Raw genomic sequence first — 20362 nt, forward strand, 5'->3', positions numbered from 1 at the left:
CCATAAAATGAATTAAAGTCAGCTTCAATTTCTTTATATCTAATATGATTCATCAACCTGCATAAGTGTTGGATCAGCTCTGTTATATTATACCTTTAATTAACAAACTTTCCAATTTTGGAATGAAGACCCTCACAACGGGATGTTGTGCGAAATCCAGCAAAAACGTTTCCACGCATATGCGATGCAGCCCACATCCTCATTTTTTTCATACATTTCCTGAACTCATCCATTTTCATGCAACTCAAACTTATCCACCATCTCTGTCCATTTTTTTTTCCATGTCCCTATGTCATAATACCCAGCAAACATGTAATGGTTGAAAGCAGCAGTAAATTCAGGATTATGCAAGTTTGAGGTTGCATTCCAACACAAATGCCAAGCACAAAGTCTGTGATGGGATTGAGGTAGCACAACCTTTATTGCATTCTTCATTGGAATATCCCCATCTGTGATGACTGACGTAGGTGTCTTGTCTTTTATAACTTCCATTAGTCTTTGGAGTAACCAAACATACGTCTCTTCCTTTTCATTCCCAACAATGGCAGAAGCAAACACAATGGTTTGTTGATGATGATTAACCCTGCAAAAAAACACCAGAGGACACCTATACTTGTTTTTACTGTACGTGGCATCAAAAGCAACCACATCACCAAATGCCTTGTAATCAATTTGGCTTATTCCATCCCTCCAAAATAGGTGCTCCAATTTACCTTCACTATTCTCTTTGTAACGAAAAAAGCTCGGGGTCAGATATTTGTAATTGTTTCAAGTACTTCAATGCGGCCACACCATCAGATTCATGTTCTGCCCTCTGTTCTCCTACTTGATTATAAATGGCTTTCTGTCGAAAACCAACATTCTCATAACCACCTGACTGCATTGCAAACGAACTAAAAATATCATGTGCACCTATACCAGCCATCCTCATGTTATTCATTTGCACAACATCAGACTCATTCATTTTCCTATAAGGAGGCAACATTCCACAAGATAGTCCATCCAAAAGTTCATGATTATGTGCAAATGCAAAAATAGTCACATACCAACGTCGAGTAACAATATGGATGTGGACTCTGAACTTGGGTTCACATCCTAGCCTTGTCTCATTTTTTGCCCGTCGCTTTCGGTCTTCCATGGTTAAGCAGCTGAGTCGACGTTTCCCTTCCCTAGAGCACACAAAGGTCTGTTGCAGTACTTCATGACTTGTTTTGCTCCGCAGAATACTGCTTCTACGAACTGAGAACCCATTTACCCTTCCATACCAAGTATAGAATAAATAAGCAATATCCAAGCTAATGAAGCTTAGCATTGAGACTTTGTCTGGACATAAATTCTTAAGATCAATCATTAGGATGTCATCTTCATTGTTGATATCTATTGTTGCATCAGTACCATCAATATGGGTTTCTTCTTCGTACTCAAAGTCCACACTACAGTCTTCTCCATTTTTATCTTCCACATTCAACTCATCCAAATCCTAAGACAAACAAATTTACAAAAGTAAAGACAAACATACATGCATATCTATGGTACCCATATCTTTCTATACCCATATCACACCTGCAATTTTGTCATGGTTCAAAATGATAATTACCTCTGACATTTTATCAACATCTTTCAACGAGCCACTCTGATCACTGTTTCCATTCAAGCATTCTGTCCCACCATAGCTTATCTCGGTTGAGTTTGCCATTCCAAATCAACAAACCTGGAAGCTCGAACGAGAGGATCCAAAACAACAAATGATTCCATTTTGAAAGCAGATTAATTAACAAAAACATTTGTGATTGAACAAAATCAACCCATTTTAACAACATATTCACTGTTGGGAGCAAAATCAAACCATGACAAAATGGAGAAACCGAAAAATGTAGGCAAAAATGTAAATGAAATACGATGAGGATGTATCATGGAGATAGATGACGAAGTTCAGATGCCGTGGAGATTGAAGATGAAGCTCAGATCGAATGATGAAGCTCAGATCGGATGAGATGTGCGTGCCACAGGCAAGAGAAAGTACAAGGCACAAGCTGGGGGAAAGTGCTTTATGTTGTAGGTACAGTCAACCCTAACAGACGTTTTCTTTTTAAAAAACCCCGTTTTGCAAATATGTAAATATTAAAAATTTATTTTTTTAATTATAAAACCAATTTTCACCGGTGGTAACCGGTCAACTAGCTCATGCACCCATACACCACATGTGCCGGTGATGCATCGTAGCCTTTGCCAAAACTTAGGGACTAAATAAAATAATAAGTTATTGGGTCTTTTATGTTAAAAAAGTTACCACAGGAAATCAACCAGTTTACACTACATGCATCTCCCTCGGATGAATAATTGTTTGTTGACACCTCAAAAATGAGGTGCAGGAGGAGAGAGATAGAAAGAAGAGAAAAAGTAAGCGAAAGAAAATATAAGAGGAGAGAGATAAAAATAAAAATAAGTGAAAATGAAGTGTATGAAAAATGAGGTGTGAATATATCATTGTTGCCCTCGGATATATCACCAAACAACTTGTGTGCATCAAGGATAGATACCACATCTCACATGCATAAGCCAAATCTTGTTCATCATACTCATATCAGGCTCATACCCACTAAAAATCGTATAATTGAACACTCTCTTAACACCTCTAGTTGATCTTAAATAACCCAAAAGTTCATAATACAAACGAAGTGAGCACAATCCCCTCCTAAATACATAAGGATTAAGGAAGCCTAAAATCAAATTGCTTTGGTGCACCCACATGTAAATAAATTATGTAAGGTACATATGTAAAAAAGAAGAAACGGTGATTGAAGTAAAATTTTCATGAGATATTTATGAATTGCTTAAATATTATGTAGCATTTTGGACCCACATAAATAGTTAAATAGTTAATCAACTCTATAAATATTTCATAACACAGATCTGAAAACGACCTTTGAAGTTTGATGTGCCCTTGAAATAGTGACGGAGGCTCTTCTAAATTTGTAAGGATATTGTTTGCTTTGCAAATAAAAACGACAAACTATGCAGAGCCAAAACTAATGAGTTGGTATGATCTCTTGGGCGAGTAAAATAGGAGAAATTTGTTTTAAAACCGTATGTACAGAATCTTTAAAGACAACTCATAATGTGTGTCTACTATATATTTTTCAAAAGCAGCTTAAGTTTTAATTAATAGATAGTAGAATTGAGAAACAATACTTCTTAATAGATACAAAGATCACCTCACGGGCAAAAGAAAAGTAGCCAAATTAAACAAACTACACCAACAACCACAAACCACAACCCGACAACCGCAAGCACATGCAGATACTTATAACAAAGTTAAGGTTTCTACATTATCTGGCTTAATTAAGGTGCTGAAGGACGTGGCTTATTAAAACTTAATAATATTACATTAGAGACACTCACATCATTGGAAATGATCTTTATCACCAAGTATTATGCAAGTGGTTGAAATTTTCAATCTCCAAGCTCTATCTTGATGTTTTCGATTTTGACCCATTGCCCAGTCCTCAAAACCAACGTGACCATAATACTATCATCATGGTCAGCTTCCAAATCATCCAACAAATCCGTCAATGCAAGTTTGAGATTAGTTTTCATTTTCATGCCGTGTGAAGAATGAGGCACGCTCACAAAGCTTCCTGCAAACTCGGTATTCTTTGCCCTCACGAGTTTTCCGTCGTCATCATCATCGACAATGACATCAAACTTAACAGGCTTCTGGCCATCATGCTCTATCCCTTCAATCACCAAAAGCTCTTCGGCTTTCTTCTTCTCCTGCCTGCTCCTCGACTTCCTAGGCCTCTTCACCTCTATTCTCAGAACCCTGAATCCTAAAACAAGTGGGAACTTAACATTATCATTCCTCAAACCGAGTTGTTTCTTTGCTGCTAGCCTCTGAGCCCTTGATCTACATGGTGTGGGCTTAGAGTCTTTCCATGGAACGCCAACATCTTCGTAAATATATCCGAGCTGCTCCGCGGTGTTAAGGCAATCCTCGACCTTAACACTCACAGGGTTCTTATTCTCATCGAATAAGACAAACTCGGATTTTAACCAATCCTGGTCATCGAAATCATTTCCACCAAATTCAGACTTCCACACATTCCATATCCTATCAATGTTTGCATGGTGAGAGTAGAAAATGGGGTCTCTTCCCGCCGAGTAGAAAACCCCCATGTTCTCACCATTAGGCTGATTTCCATCACCGGTCCAATTATGGACACTGTTATGTGGACAGTTCTCTACAGAGCCACCACGACATGCAGGTTCATATCCAGCGCGGTAAGCATCTCCGAAGAATTGAGCTGGGGTCTTTCCATTAGAGACAACTTGCCTACAAACATAGAAAAATGCGTAGAAATGAGAAAAAAAAGTTAACACACTAGGTCATGTAAATTAAGAATGACGTCAATTAAGCGGGCAAATACAATATTTGAATACTAGCTACCTGTACATGATTGTACTGTTGGTGTCCCAATCGCCTTCGCACCCACCATTGTTTGGATAATCAAGGTCTACGATTGTTGGCGGGACATGATAGGTATTCCGGAGAGGGTCATAGAGAGGTGATTTGGAATTACTAGTGAAAATGTAAGGCATTCGCATGCCGTCATCAGGAGAATCATAGTTCCAAAAGGGAATGGCAAAGGAAGGGTCTTCGATCAAGTGACCGGCGATTCTCTCGAAGAAATAGAGGTACCAACGATGGAAAGGGAAGAAGAGCCAAGAGTCATGGACTTGAAATTGAATTCCAGGGAACCCTTTTTGGTGATAGGCCGCGTTACAGTAAGCGCAGTGGATGTTGGCTTGTGAGATTAAACTGTGAGGGTCATTGGGAGGAAGTGATCTCATGATGTCAATGTAGGTTTCTAACAAATAAAGATTTGTTCCTAACCACATGCTTTTCTACCCATATAGAAAATAGGAGCATAATCCTAAACCACACTTGATTAACCCATACCCGAAAAACATGATGAAGATCTAGAGCGGAAGCGTACCTGAATGAGCCATGAGAATCGCTGAAGGATCTGGGGTTGTGATCTTCCAATTGTAGATCACCCTTAGGGTTTCCTGATGTTTTCCTCTGATGGGGATGAGGAGAAACTTTTCACGTTACTGTGTTGTGTCTACAATTGGGGACCATAACCCTATAAGTAACTGCATCAGTTACAATTCTGTTTTCAATATTTCTAATTTGGCCCCTCATCAAATTAGAATATTGCCTTATGGTATCTGCACAATACCTTTTCATAACACATATGCCCTTAGCCATAAGATCAATATTAAATAGACCACTTTAGTTTTGGCTAATTAAATAATGGCCCTAACACAATTAAAAGTTACATTTGTGACCCAAAATTCTAACAATCTCCCACTGGTCACATATGTAACTCTACACATGTGTTAGACTTTATGAGCTCAAAAATGCCATTATATACCTTGAGCATATCCAAATAATCTCGTCCATTAGCCATGCCAGTACATAGAACCAAAGTGATTTTCGTTATATCAATCATAACTAAACCCATCAATGATTACTAGTACTGACATAACTAAATGACATAGATTCATTATGAAATGTGCAGCATGAAAATCACAAGAAGGTGGCCTGTACTTGTCAATTTTCAACTGGTCCTACTTTACTTTAGTGAGATCATTCAATAACCTTATTGTACAAAGCATAAATAACAGAATATCAAACTTTATAATTAACCAAAAAATATCCAAATACTAGAGTATGCATGCATAATACCAAACATAGAACACAAAATTTATATATGAGTAACTCCCACTAAACTAAGCATTCCTCACACTGCAAAACACCCATGTGAGCAGTGTGCTCATGAAAGACCTTAGGCGGAAGACCTTTTGTAAGAGGATCCGCTATCATGGAGTTTGTCCCTATGTGTTCTATAGAAATCTGTCCACTTTGTACCCTTTCCTTAACAACTAGGAACTTGATGTCAATATGTTTTGACTTGGTCGAGCTCCTATTATTGTTGGAAAATAAGACGGCTGATTTATTGTCACAGTATAACTTAAGCGGTCTTTCAATTCCTTCCACAATTTGCAGCCCAGTGACAAGATTCCTCAGCCAAATCCCATGGTTAGATGCCTCAAAACAAGCTACAAATTCTGCTGCCATGGTGGATGAAGCTATGAGAGTTTGCTTGGCACTACGCCAAGAAACTGCACCACCAGCCAACATGTAGATATAGCCTGAAGTGGATCTCTTACTATCTTGGCATCCAGCAAAATCAGAGTCAGAATATCCAATGATCTCCAATTGGTCTGACCTCCTATATGTGAGCATATAATCTTTTGTTCTCTGTAAATACCTCATAACCCTTTTGGCTGCTTTCCAATGATCCATTCCTGGATTGCTCAAATATCTGCCTAACATCCCAACTATGAACGCTATATCTGGACGCGTACAAACTTGGGCATACATAAGACTCCCTACAGCTGATGCATAAGGAATCTTTTGCATTTCCTGAATTTCTAAGTTTCCTTCTGGGCATTGACTGAGACTAAATTTGTCTCCCTTAGCAACTGGAGTATCCCCTGATGTACAATTCTGCATGCCAAACCTTTTAAGTACCTTTTCGATATAGCTCCTTTGTGACAATCCCAGAATACCCCGAGATCGGTCTCGGTGTATCTGAATTCCTAATACAAAGGAAGCGTCACCAAGATCTTTCATTTCAAATTTTCTTGATAGAAATCTCTTGGTTTCGTGCAACATGCCTATATCATTAGTGGCAAGCAGTATGTCATCAACATACAGAACCAGGAAAATATATTTGCTCCCACTGAATTTGTGATACACACAATCTTCAACAACATTCACCTCAAAACCGAATGAGAGAATTACTTCATGAAATTTGTGGTACCACTGACGAGATGCCTGCTTTGGTCCATAAATGGATTTTGTCAATTTGCAAACCGTATTCTTTGGGTCTCCTGACACAAAGTTTTCTGGTTGCACCATATAGATTGTCTCATCAATGTTTCCATTGAGAAACGCTGTCTTGACATCCATTTGATGGAGTTCCAAATCATAATGTGCAACAAGAGCCATGATTGTCCTAAAAGAGTCTTTCGATGAAACCGGAGAGAAAGTCTCTTTAAAGTCAATCCCTTCCTTTTGAGTATAACCCTTAGCCACAAGACGAGCCTTATACCTCTCCACATTACCATTAGAATCCCGCTTGGTCTTAAATATCCATTTGCAACCAATGGGTTTCACACCTTCCGGTAATGGGACAAGTTCCCAAACCTTATTGTCTTGCATGGACTTATACTCTTCCTTCATTGCTTCAATCCACTTTTCAGAGTTGGAATCCTGCATGGCTTGCTGGAAGTTGATTGGATCAGCTTCCATCATACCATTATTTTCCTCATGTTCTTGGAGAAAGACTATGTAATCATCTGGAATAGCATTTCTCTTTTCTCTAGTGGATCTCCGCAAAGGTATTGGTTCTTGTAACACTTGTTCTTGAGGATCTTGAGTTTGTTCTTCATGAACCACCATATCATCTTGAGTAGGAGGAGATTCAACAACAATGTCTTGTAGAGGTTCCGTACTTGCTTCATCAGAAGCAACTGTATGAATCAGTTTTGGAATTGTTACCGACTCTTCCTCTAAAGCAAAGTCCATAATCTTGTTCTCCCCTCCAAACTCAATTTCCTCAAAGAACATGGCTGTTCCCGTCTCAAAAATTGTCTTTAATTTGGGATCATAAAATTTATAGCCCCTGGATCTTTCAGAATAACCAATAAAGTAGCTGCTCACTGTTCGGGATTCCAATTTCTTTTCATTTGGCCTATAAGGCCTTGCCTCAGCTGGACATCCCCATACATGAAAATGTTTCAAACTAGGCTTTCGCCCAGTCCAAAGCTCATAAGGTGTTTTGGCAGCTGCTTTAGTTGGCACTCTATTTAGAATGTAAGCTGCAGTCTTTAGTGCCTCTCCCCATAGTGACTCTGGCAAAGTAGAATGACAAATCATACTCCTTACCATATCCTTAAGAGTCCGGTTTCGTCTTTCAGCCACACCATTCATGCTAGGTGACCCTGGCATGGTGTACTGTGGGTCGATTCCACATTCCTCTAGGTATTTGGCAAAAGGCCCTGGACGTTGTTCACCTGAACCATCATATCTACCGTAATATTCACCACCACGGTCAGATTTGATACTCTTAATTCTTTTGTTGAGTTGGTTCTCAACTTCAGCCTTAAATGATTTGAACACATCCAGTGATTGAGATTTTTCATGTATAAGAAATAAGTATGCATATCTCGAATAATCATCTATGAATGATATAAAATATTGTTGACCATTCCAAGAAGGTGTTGGAAATGGTCCACAAATATCCGTATGTATCAATTCCAAGACGCCTGTAGCTCTATATGCACCAAATTTCTTTGTTTTGGTCTGTTTACCTTTAACGCATTCAACACAAACATCAAAGTTTGTGAAGTCAATGGAATCCAAAATTCCATCTGACACTAGCCGCTCAACTCTATTTTTAGAGATGTGACCTAGGCGCTTGTGCCATAATGCTCCTGAATTGTTATTATCAATTTTACGCTTAGTACCACGTGATTCCACATTCAGGGATTCACTATAGGTGGCTACAGTGCTCAGCAAATACAGATTATCATATCCAATAAGTGAACCGGTTCCAACAATATTTGAATTAAAAGACAACTCGGCTTTACTGTTTCCAAATGAACATGAATAACCTGATTTGTCCAAATTAGAAACTGAAATTAAATTCCGTCTAAATGACGGTACCACAAAAGTGTCTTTCAAATCCAAATAAAATCCAGTACACAATAATAATCTAAAATGCCCTATAGCTTCCACCTCCACCGTCTTGCCATCTCCAACATAGATGTATCTTTCAACATCATTTGGTTTCCGGTAGCTTAGGCAACCCTGCATTGAAACACTGATGTTAGTAGTTGCACCAGAGTCTAACCACCAAGTGTTTCTAGGTACTGAAGCTAAATTGACCTCAGAACAGACCAAAGCAAAAAATGTACCTTTCCTTGCACGCCTAGCGTGATATTTAGTACATTTCTTTTTCATATGCCCAGACACATTGCAAAAGTAACAGGTATCATCCTCTTTCTGTTTCTTTTGTGCTGGAGCATCTGCAGCTTCATTCTTGGGCTCAACAGTTTTCTTTCTTTTTCCCTTGTCTTTAGAGGTGCTAACAAGCACTTTCTTTCCTTTCTTGCTTCAACCTTTCCTCTTCTTGCACACAAAATGAAATGAGCTCGTTAAGAGACCATTTCTCCTTTTGACAGTTATAAGATATCTTAAACTGACTGAATTGTGCAGGAAGAGAAAGCAGTACTAAATGAATGAGCAAGTCATCCGACAGCTCAAGCTTTAGCGCCTTAAGTTTTGAAGCAATATTTGACATGCCCATAATGTATTCCCTTATATTTCCTTTGCCATGATATTTCATGGAAATCAAGTTCTGAAGAAGAGTACTTGTTTCCGCCTTATCGCTTTTTGCAAAGCGCTTTTCAATTTCAGCAAGGAAATCTTTGGCACCTTTTATCTCTTCCGAGATAGTACCCCTAAAGACCTCAGGAATGCCGCGCTTAATGATCATAAGACTCATGCGATTGGAGCGATCCCACTTCTCATAATCTTTCCTCTGTTCAGAGGTACTAGATTCCGTAGGAGAAGCGGGTTTCTCCACCCTTAGTGCAAGGTCAAGATCCATGCAGCCAAGAACAATTTCCATGTTCTCTTTCCAATCCTTAAAATTTGTTCCATCAAGGATCGGAACCGAATTCAGATTAGCAGATATCGAACCGATAGTAGCTGAAAATAGAACAAAAACAAATGCTATAAATATACTCACATTAAGAAAAATTGAATCATCAATACGTTCAAATAATGGCATAACCCATCTCAAGATACCTAGTGCACCATCAATATCATGTCTTTTGACAGTAATACTATTTGCTAGTGGTACTCTTGTTGTAATGATCAAACATTGATAATAAATCATGTCAAATAACAAACCCTTCTTTGGATTGATTTATCATTCACATGTAAACCCTTAAAATTATCACATGTTTATCATCACAGGTGTGTATGAAATCCGGCCAAGCATTAACTTTTCCTTTGGGGTCCATTAATACTCGCATGGATAAACATACACACGCACAAACTTTTAATATTTCTTATGAGTAATCTCCATAAAAAGAGGTCACTTTTGTGACTTTCTTATTTTAATCAACTCATTTAAAATATTAAACAATTGTATAAAGATACAATCTATAGCCAAAATTTGATCACACTGAATAACTCAAGCACTGAAACTCAATCTTTATATGAAATTCATATACACCTGAATGTTGTTGAATCCAAAACAGTAAATATATATTCCAAAGCTTACTGGTGTTAAAAACAAAGTTTTGGATTCAAAAACCAAACTGAATTCATACATACAAAATAATATCACTTGCATATTATATGATCCAAAAAATAATTAGCTTATATATAATACGTGAATATCATAAAACCGCACCACCAAGGTGCTTTCTGTTACGACATCTGAATGAATTTGATCAACAATTAAAAAAAAAAAAACCCAATAATTCACCAACGAAACTGAATGATCATGGTTCATAATCAATAATCAAAACCGAAATCACAATTCCATATCAGCATAGACATGATCGAAATTACAAAACCCATATGCATTCATTCAAACACTGAACCAAGTATATAATATTAACGAAACTTATAATCCAAAACTGAATGATGAATAACAATTCCCAATAACCGAACATTGAAAACCCTAATTTTAAGAATTACCAAAGTCATACATGAATCAGGCATGGGTGGCTCTGATACCACTTGTAGGTTTCTAACAAATAAAGATTTGTTCCTAACCACATGCTTTTCTACCCATATAGAAAATAGGAGCATAATCCTAAACCACACTTGATTAACCCATACCCGAAAAACATGATGAAGATCTAGAGCGGAAGCGTACCTGAATGAGCCATGAGAATCGCTGAAGGATCTGGGGTTGTGATCTTCCAATTGTAGATCACCCTTAGGGTTTCCTGATGTTTTCCTCTGATGGGGATGAGGAGAAACTTTTCACGTTACTGTGTTGCGTCTACAATTAGGGACCACAACCCTATAAGTAACTGCATCAGTTACAATTCTGTTTTCAATATTTCTAATTTGGCCCCTCATCAAATTAGAATATTGCCTTATGGTATCTGCACAATACCTTTTCATAACACATATGCCCTTAGCCATAAGATCAATATTAAATAGACCACTTTAGTTTTGGCTAATTAAATAATGGCCCTAACACAATTAAAAGTTACATTTGTGACCCAAAATTCTAACAGTCAATTGCTCTTTCGTATTTGGCAAGATATTCATCAGTCACCAGATGCGCCGCTGGCCTTACCCGCAGCGGCGTTCCGCTATAGGAAGGTAGCTGGAAAGGTTGGACGTCAGTGCTTGTGGGAGGAGGACAGCAATCAAAGGGAGGCTTTCCACAGTCCGGTATTTCTGCTTGAACGCAGTTTTTGTAGTTTGGAATGACTGGATCAGCAATGGCAAAAGGGCTGTTGATAAGAGTGGCACCGGCGGCACCACACAATCCTCCTAGGCTGATCAGAACATCCCTCCTGTGTCCTCCGTTGGAGTTTGGTGGTGTTGTGTTGCTCGGGTTGCCCCTATTGTTGCTGCAACATGCCACTCTAGAAACATGGTGGTGATGGTCTAGGCGTTTTGGTTTGAGTATGTGTTTCTGAGAGAATAATGGATGCAGGGAAGAATGGTGATTAATGTTGGATACGAAAGACAGAGATGATAAGATAGATGTCATGTTTTTAGCTAGCTATCTATGTAGCTTGTGCTTTTTCTTTCATTGCAAGATGAAGATATGAAGATTCAGATCACGTACTTAGGTCCTTTTATAATCAACTCAGGAAGGACTTTCTTGTAAAATTAAATACTACTCATTGCAAAAAGAATATCCTCTGATCCATTCAAATTACTATTTCATATGTACATATATGATTATATTAAGTGATAATATAAGTAGTAGGGTGATTTTTATATTTACTATATGAAGAGCAAGGTGGTAGCGTTTGGGGACTTATTGCTAAAATGAAGATCGTGTACATTCCTCTTGTAACAAAAAAAAGAATGAAAATTGTGATAATGAAAAGCAGTAACTCCAACGAATTGATTTAGTGAAGCATAACATGATGTATCTAACATGCCATAGATTCAAATCCTCATTGATCTAAGATTCTTAGGGTGAGGTGGCAGTTTTTTCTATCTTGAACTGGAGCATCATCCCTCACCTTAAAAAATAAACTCTCCTTTTTTTTTTTTGGTAAAAAATAGGCTCTCCTAATAGTTTTTTTTTCTTGAAAGCGACTCTCCCAATAGTAAAGAGAGTTTAAATTATTTTATTTTTTAATTCGTTGAAAGCATTTTGATTTATAGTTATTTTTTTTATCCTCTTCGATCAATTTTCTGATCAATTTCATAAATGACCGTATATATATACTAGTTTAGTGGACTTTAGTGTTGGATCTACAGCTAGGCTCTTGTTGCCCTCCCAAGCTTTGTTGGTAATATGAAAAAAAAACAGAGACATCTTTTGAAAAAAAACTTTGGCCCAGCGAGCTAAAACCGAAACTCCAAAAAAAAATGAAAGGATGAATGGATATAGGAGTAATGATACATAAACACATCACTTTCTCTTCCATCTCATAACCATATATTTTTCTTCATAATTCTCTCTGCTTTTTTATCACATCACAAATTATATCACTTATTTATCTCTTTTTTCTTCTTCTTTTTATAAAGTAAAGGTCGAAATAAATTGTTAAGATAACAATATTCATGGATGTGGAGAGGGTTGATGGTGAAGGTTTTGGAGGCACTAAAATCTAAGTCCGATCCTTTGCATTTCGGACCTAATCATGAAAATGAGTGTATTTATTAGTATATACTCCATCCGTTCCTAAATAACTGACACTATTTATAGCTAAATTTTGTTCATAATTATCTGCCACTTTACAAAGTTCAAGAGAGCATTAATTATACTTTACCAATTATACCCTTCATGTATTGATGGTATAAAAGTTGAAAAGTTAGAATTAATATGAGAGATAAAGGGTATAGTAGGAAGTTAGATTGCAATTTTAATAAAGCAAGAACATTAATTGCTATTTCTTAATACTTGTGCAACAACCTTAAAGTGTCAATTATTTAGGAACGGAGGAAGTATCTGTTTTTATTTAACTGTTCAGAAGAGAAGAAACACACACATTAAGAACGCAATTAATGTTGTTTACTTTTAGAAAAATGTATTTTTTACCCTTTAAAATGTATTTTATCTTTCCTCATTTATTACCTTTTTTTTTTGGAAAAGCCAAATATATAAATATGAAGTGAAGGGACTTCGGCCCGTACAAGAGGAACAATGCAAAGACATCATTTAATCCTCATTTATTACTCCGACAAGGGTATTGTTTGAAAAACATTATTTAATATTCTTTTAAAATGCTAAGTTGATAAATATATATATATAATTTTTTTCTTTAAAGTATACCGTTAATAATGAATATAGGTAGTATATACTTAAAAACTGACCTAATGGGGCCTGTGACATGACATATTTTCTAATTTTTAAATGAGAAAAAAATATTCTTTCTTTTTTTAATTACCTTCCTCTTATAGCTCACTTGGTGAGCTAAGGGAATGAAGAGATTTGCAGGGTGAAGGGCTAGTGTTCGAATCCTGGCGAATGAACTAATTTACTAACAATTAACAACTAACATTGGCCTATCAAAAAAAAAAAATGTATACGACCAAATCCAATTGATTTTGAATTTTCAAAAGGATTATAAAAGAGAAATGAGCCAGCTTAAACTTATCTAGCCCAATTACAATGTTAGCACAGCAAATTTTTTGGGTTTTTAAAAGATGAACTCTAATTAACTACTCCTAATTTGTCCCCCAAAAGATAACTTAAGTGTTTAAAGTTTAGGAACATATTACTTGAGGAGAGGGAAATGCCAGATATAAATTCTCGTACAACGTAATTTATCGTAAAAAAAAACTACTTCTAATTTTAAAATCTTATTCATTTTTATAATTTTATTAAATGGTTTTAACTTAGTAAATTGAAAAGTAACGGGAAAAGAAATATAACTTTACTACACTAAAGTATATAATAGTGATAAGAGAAAATAAGAGGTGCATTACGGTGTAAACTTGTTTTACATATGCACCCAATTGATTTCCGCCACATCAGCAATTTATTAATTTACTAATTTAAATTAAAAAGATTTGTAATCACTTAGTCCTATATAACATAATGTAATTAGACGTCAGTATAAAACTTATTTACACTGACGGTGTATATCCATTAATCTCTTTTATTTTGCAGTCAATAATGATATAATAATAACTAGTTGGCAACCAGAATTCTTTCTGGCCCACAGGGCAGCAGCAAAGAATGATTCCCAGTATGTTATGTAGTGGTGATGAATGGTGAGCAATCAAATACCAATATTACATAATTCCAACATATACATATCCACAAGAATCTTCCATCACATTCTGTCAGTGCTGGAACAGACCCCATATCATATCAATTCTCATCCCCATCACAAAGCACTCACAAACAATAGAAAACAATAATGCTTGCATATACATTAATCATTATACAATTTTATTAGAGAAAATGACAGAGAGCTGAAGAACATGCCAACACAGTTAATGCTTGAATCTGAAGCTGAAACTAAAATAAGACAGCTCCAAACACACACTGCTCCTTGTAAGAATTACAGGAGCAGAAAAACAGCCACATGAAAATTTTCATCTCAAAACAAGAAAACTCTCTTACTAATCTGTATTATGAAACACAAAAACACCCCCAATTAAATAACTATTAATCTATGCACACCACCATTATGTCATGTGCTTTTTTTTCTCAGGGTTTGACAACATCAGAATCATCCCAAGGAACATTCAGATCAGTTGAGACTAAAGAATCAATATCCTCCCAACTCCAATAGTTTGGCATTTCCATGTTAGTAGTACTTGTTGCAGCAGGTATCTCCCATGCCTGTGTGTTATTATCACCAGTGTTGATGGTTGGCTCCTCCATTAATTTAAATTCTTCACCATAGTTATACACATTGGATGATCTCATAGGGGTTGACACTGCAGCACATGGGTTTGTGTCAAAAGAACATGAGGTTGAGAAAGGGAAGAGAAAGCTCTGGTTTTGAGGAAATGGCCCATTTGAACTCAGAAACATACCATTACCAATACCCAAGTCTTCACATTCAGAGTCGACTCTGGTACTCATCAGATCCTGTTGCATCAGAGGTTGATAGAGAGAAGAAGGTATGCTTTTCTGATCAGTGACTGCAAGAGGAGCGTTGAAATCAACATCATTTTTGCCATTAGAGGTGGTGGTGGTGCTAATAGAAGTGGTGGTGGTGCCAGAGGATGGAGAAGTTGTTGATTTCTTGATCTTCTTGTTCTTCCTGACACCACCAACAGGAACATTGCGTAGAGTTCCACCTTTAGTCCAGTGCCTCTTACAAGCTCTGCAGTAATGGCGAGGCTGAGACTTGTTGTAATTGTTGTAGTAACAAAACTTGGTATTTGTTGAATCACATCTTGGACACTTCAAAGCCTCTGATTGCTGAGATTGTTGCTGTTGTTTTGGTTGTTGTTTCCTCATAGGAAGAGGGTTTGGAAGCTCCAAGTCTTGATCTTGAAGCAAGGTTTGATTCCAATCAAGCCCTCTATTAGAAACCTGCTTAGAACTCAAACCCATATCTTCAATTCAAACCCCTTCAAGTTCAAACACTAGTAACTAGTTAAAACAGGATCAAAAGCAGAGTTTTCTTCTATGCAATGATAGAGGTGGAAAATTTTAGTCCTTTGAAATGATCAAGATGTTTGAAGAGAATGAATTTGAAGTATAACAAGAGGATGAGGTTGCTGCTTATAGCCCAAACTGTGTGAAGGTCTTAGGAAATTGGAGTGGTTTGAATTTGATAGAAGGAAAGGCCTAGGAAGCAGAGGAGTAAAGAGCATGTTCTTTTCTCTAATCTGTCCGAATCTAATATCTATTTATGGTATTATCTATCTGTAAAGGAGCAATAATTACAAAAATAAGATCAGCAAAAATTGCTTGAAATTGCATGTGTAGTACTCATAGTGGAGGCAATTTCCCATCAATTTTTTTTCTAGACTATGGTAACAACCTAGGAGGAGTTCAATTTTCTTTCTCTTCAAACAATACAGTATTATGGGAAGGGAAATGGAGAAGATACTTAACCCCTAAGGTGAAAGTGGGTGGTTGGCACGTGGGAGGTTCTAGGCCATTGATAGTGCTGTGTGTTTTGGCTCTAAAAGGAACGTAGATGTATGCTATGCTATAATAATTCAAGTAGATGAGTACTTGGCCACCAATGCAAACACAGAGTTGGCAAAAAAGAAAACAAGTACACTAGGGTCTTGTTTTTCTAAAATGGATTGGCATTAGGGGAAAGTAGAGGGTGGTAATAGTGGGCCTAAGATTCTCACTAAGATTAGAAACAGTTGGCAACACATGGTTTCTTGTGGGACACAACACAAAGATTAATAGATGTACACACCTATTGGGGATAATGAAAAATGATTCTTCGATATTCATATATTGCAAATCGAGGAAGAGAAAAGAGAGAAAAAAAAAAAGATAAATAATGAATAAATATGATAAGTAATCAAAGAGATGGAATGAGAGAAAAAAATTGGAGTGTGTGTAGGGTGTTTATAGTGTTTGCATATAAGCATCATTACTGATTTGTGATTTATGGACCTATGTCATGTGATTACATGTTGCAAGTTGGGTATATCTTACGTTGCATGCACAATTGTAGGTCTCATGTCTATATGAGTTGATTGAAGCATCCATGATGTGTTAACTAGGCACAAAAATTAAAAATGAAGTTTTGGCTTGTGGCCTTCTTATAATTTTTTGTTTATGAGAAAACATTGAATTGGTATAGTACTTAACTTTGTGTTGCCGATAGGAGAGTTTGATGTAGCATTTGAGTTAATACTGTGATCAAGTTAATCTATGAAAGTGTTGACCGTTGGTAAGTTCGTTGCCTCTTGCAATCTCTAATTGTATAAAATGATTGATATTTTATCTATCTACATAGACTCTACATAGACTAACCGATATTTTATACAATCGAGATAAATGTGAAGTATTTCTTAAGTCTAAGGATGAATAAGTAAACATCCAACACGTTCAATAATAAATTTTACGATTTACTCACTCATACAATACTTGTTTGGACTATGAATTATGTGGATAAGAGGGTGACATCATGGTTAGAGACATCACAACTAAGTCAAATAGAAAAGAGAAAAAAAACCGAGTCAAATAAGTTGGACCATTGGAACCTGAAAACAAGGGAATTCGTGTCAAAATAATGTTTTATATTAACAAGGGAAAATTTAAGCCTAAATTTTATATATGGACTCATGCTCCTTAACAAAAGAACAGTAATGATATATACACACCTTATTTTTTAAACACACCTTATTTTTTAAACACTTCATTTTCACATTTTTTATTTCTATCTCTTTCCTCTTATCATCTATCACATCTCATATTTTTTTTCTCTTACTTTTTCTTTTCTTCCTATCTCTCTCCTCATTCCATATCTCTCTCCATCAACGAAACTACGGATCGCAGAACCCCCCTCCTCCTCCCCAACACCCTCCTCCCCCGACTCCTCAACCGCAACCACCCCGCTCACCGGAACCCGCAGCCATTACCCCGCATGCGGCCCACGAGGCACTCTGCCGCTTGGAGGCTCGCATCCGGGCAATGGAAGAGGACAACGGGGCTGGGCGAGAGCAAGCCCGTAGTATGCGAATCCGAGACGCTCAGGAAGAGATTCACATGCTCCGCGCCCGCCTCCGACAACTGGAGGAGCAGGAAACTCGATCGCGCCCCCTGCCGGCGTTTTCACAAGAAGAGGAGATGACCGGGGGCCCGATCCAACCCCCTATTACCAGGAAGCACGTCGCAGGGCGCCCGCGGCCGAACGGGTGGCTAGCCATACACCACGGAGACGTTACTCTCCCCGCAGGAGCCCCTCTAGGCGCAGGAGCCCCACCCCGACCCGGGACCAGACGCATAACCGCCCCAGGTCCAGCAACGCACTTGTCACTTACCCAGCGCCGATCGGAGGCCCCCTATCCCCTGAGATTATGGCGTTTCCTTTCCCTCAGGGGTGGGCACGGCCCAAAGTGAAGCTCTACGAGGGAGACACCGACCCGCAGGAACACGTGAACTTCTTCGTGGGCGCGATGCAGTACGCTAGGGCCAGCGACCCTTTATACTGCCGCTGTTTCCCCATGAGCCTTGGAAAAGGACCCATGAACTGGTTCCAGAATTTACCGAGCAACTCACTGCACGATTGGAACGGAGTTGTGTCATGCTTTTTAGCCCAGTATTCCTCGGTGCGCAGCATACCGAAGACCGCGCAGACTTTGGCCTTGGTTAAGCAGAAGGAGAAGGAGTCTCTGAAGGCATTTCTCAATCGTTTCAACAAGGAGGCCGGTGATATCACCGGACTCCTCCCCGACACAAGGTTGGTCCTGGCTACCGCAGCCCTTGCGCCAGGACCGTTCCTGACCTCTCTGGACGGCAAGCCCGCCAACACTCTGGAGGAATTCCTAGCTCGAGCAGAAAAATTCATAAACATGGAAGATGCCGCGACCCTAAGAGCCGCGAGTCAGACGCTCGCGATCAAAGGACCGCCGAAGTTGAAGGAAAATAAGGACCAACCTTCGACCCGAGAGTCCCGACGGAAGGGTCAGGACGAACGGAAGTCGAAGCGAAAGAAGTACGATAGTTATACCCCACTGAACTCCTCCCTTTCACGCATCCTGAGGGAGAAAGCCTCCACCGACCTCAGAGACCGTCCCCCCCACTCCTGACGAGAGGGGACAAGCTGGATTCCAAGAGATTCTGTGAGTTCCACGATAGCCCGGGTCACAACACTGACGAGTGCCTGAACCTCAAGGACAAGGTGGAAGAACTAATCCGAGCAGGAAGACTGTCCAGGTATGTAGCTGTGTCGACGGGGGCCCTCCAGCGCCCACGCTCGCCACCCCCAAGACGGTCACCGACCCCTCCAAGACACCGAGACCGTTCTCCTCCCAAACGCCGATCGGTGGAACGTCGCGACAGGTCTCCTCCGCGCCGCCACAGCCCCGAGCGTCGCCGGAGCCCCGAGCGTCGCGGACGCAGCCGGGAACGACGAAGAAGCCCCGACCGCCACGGCCGGGATGAAGTCAGAAGACACCACGGGAATAATCTAGTCAGCGTCGGCTCAATAGCAGGAGGATGGGCCGCAAGCGGTCCCTCCAACAACAGCCGGAAAAGGAGTACCCGCGTCATCATGTCAGCGGCTGGACGGCCCCGACCAGGGTCCCTCCACCCCCCAAGGCAGAAGGTGGCCATAACCTTCACGGAGGACGATTACGGCGAGGACACCGGCGAAGAAGATGACCCCATCGTCATTGAAGCTCTGATCGGCAACGGTAAGATCCGAAGGACACTCATCGATACAGGTAGTTCCGCGGACATTATGTTTTATGATGCTTATAAGAGCTTAGAGCTATCGGTGAAAGACCTGCTCCCCTACGACCATGATTTGGTTGGGTTCACAGGGGATAGAGTCCTACCCTTAGGATATTTTGATACTTGCCTTTCCTTGGGAGATTACAGAATTTGCAGGACTATAAAAGCCCGCTTTCTGGTGGTGGAGTGTCCTACGGCGTACAACGCCATTCTTGGCAGGCCAAGCCTCAACACTTTCAGGGCGATCATATCCACCCACCACCTGATGCTGAAGTACCCCTGGGCAGGAAGGGCGGTACCAGTACGCGACAATCTAGAAATGGCGAGGAGCTGCTACAACTCCAGCTGCAGGCTGGCCAGGGAGGAAAGGAAGAAGAAGAAGTCCAAAGTGCACGACCAGCGGAACAACTTTCACGTTCAACACACCAATTTCATGACCGACCTTGACCCCCGCGTGGACCAGTCTAGAGACGACCAACGCCTCAAACCCGACGGGGAGTCCCACCCCATCCAGGTCGGTCCCCTTCCAGAGAACACTACCAACATAGCTCGGGGCCTTCCCCGAGACCTCTCCAGACGAATGGAAAATTTGCTACTTTCCAATGGGAAGCTGTTTGCCTGGTCGTCAGCCGACATGCCCGGCATTGACCCCGCCTTCTGTAGCCACAGACTTT

General features: G+C 39.4%; 3 protein-coding genes across 3 annotated transcripts; all 3 read right to left on the reverse strand.

The window, feature by feature from the left end:
• Positions 1-225: 225 nt before the first annotated feature.
• Positions 226-1696, reverse strand: LOC130744424 (protein FAR1-RELATED SEQUENCE 7-like). The gene is made up of 3 exons (XM_057596611.1): positions 1598-1696; positions 777-1480; positions 226-583 (listed from the first exon to the last, which is right to left on the reverse strand). Exons 1-3 carry the CDS (start codon positions 1694-1696, stop codon positions 226-228), a joined length of 1161 nt encoding a protein of 386 aa, XP_057452594.1.
• A 1757-nt stretch (positions 1697-3453) lies between these two features.
• Positions 3454-11915, reverse strand: LOC130744359 (polyphenol oxidase A1, chloroplastic-like). The gene is made up of 3 exons (XM_057596552.1): positions 11406-11915; positions 4448-4860; positions 3454-4333 (listed from the first exon to the last, which is right to left on the reverse strand). Exons 1-3 carry the CDS (start codon positions 11883-11885, stop codon positions 3454-3456), a joined length of 1773 nt encoding a protein of 590 aa, XP_057452535.1. The 5' UTR covers positions 11886-11915.
• A 2794-nt stretch (positions 11916-14709) lies between these two features.
• On the reverse strand, positions 14710-16355 carry LOC130744363 (dof zinc finger protein DOF2.4-like). Its single transcript, XM_057596555.1, has 2 exons — positions 15347-16355; positions 14710-15247 (listed from the first exon to the last, which is right to left on the reverse strand). The coding sequence occupies exons 1-2, from the start codon at positions 15870-15872 to the stop codon at positions 15015-15017; spliced, it is 759 nt and encodes a 252-aa protein (XP_057452538.1). The 5' UTR covers positions 15873-16355; the 3' UTR covers positions 14710-15014.
• Positions 16356-20362: the final 4007 nt, after the last annotated feature.

The sequence above is a fragment of the Lotus japonicus genome, chromosome 3 (assembly GCF_012489685.1).
Source record: "Lotus japonicus ecotype B-129 chromosome 3, LjGifu_v1.2".
Classification (NCBI taxonomy): domain Eukaryota; kingdom Viridiplantae; phylum Streptophyta; class Magnoliopsida; order Fabales; family Fabaceae; genus Lotus; species Lotus japonicus.

Coding starts and splice junctions, on each gene's coding strand:
- LOC130744424 (XM_057596611.1), bottom strand. CDS start 1,696: ATGGCAAACTCAACCGAGATAAGCTATGGTGGGACAGAATGCTTGAAT. Junction 1,481..1,597: donor ATGTTGATAAAATGTCAGAG/GTAATTATCATT, acceptor TGTTTGTCTTAG/GATTTGGATGAGTTGAATGT. Junction 584..776: donor GATGGTGTGGCCGCATTGAA/GTACTTGAAACA, acceptor GTTTTTTTGCAG/GGTTAATCATCATCAACAAA.
- LOC130744359 (XM_057596552.1), bottom strand. CDS start 11,885: ATGACATCTATCTTATCATCTCTGTCTTTCGTATCCAACATTAATCAC. Junction 4,861..11,405: donor TTGCCAAATACGAAAGAGCA/ATTGACTGTTAG, acceptor TTAGAAACCTAC/ATTGACATCATGAGATCACT. Junction 4,334..4,447: donor AACAGTACAATCATGTACAG/GTAGCTAGTATT, acceptor CTATGTTTGTAG/GCAAGTTGTCTCTAATGGAA.
- LOC130744363 (XM_057596555.1), bottom strand. CDS start 15,872: ATGGGTTTGAGTTCTAAGCAGGTTTCTAATAGAGGGCTTGATTGGAAT. Junction 15,248..15,346: donor AGACTTGGGTATTGGTAATG/GTATGTTTCTGA, acceptor CATGTGCTGCAG/TGTCAACCCCTATGAGATCA.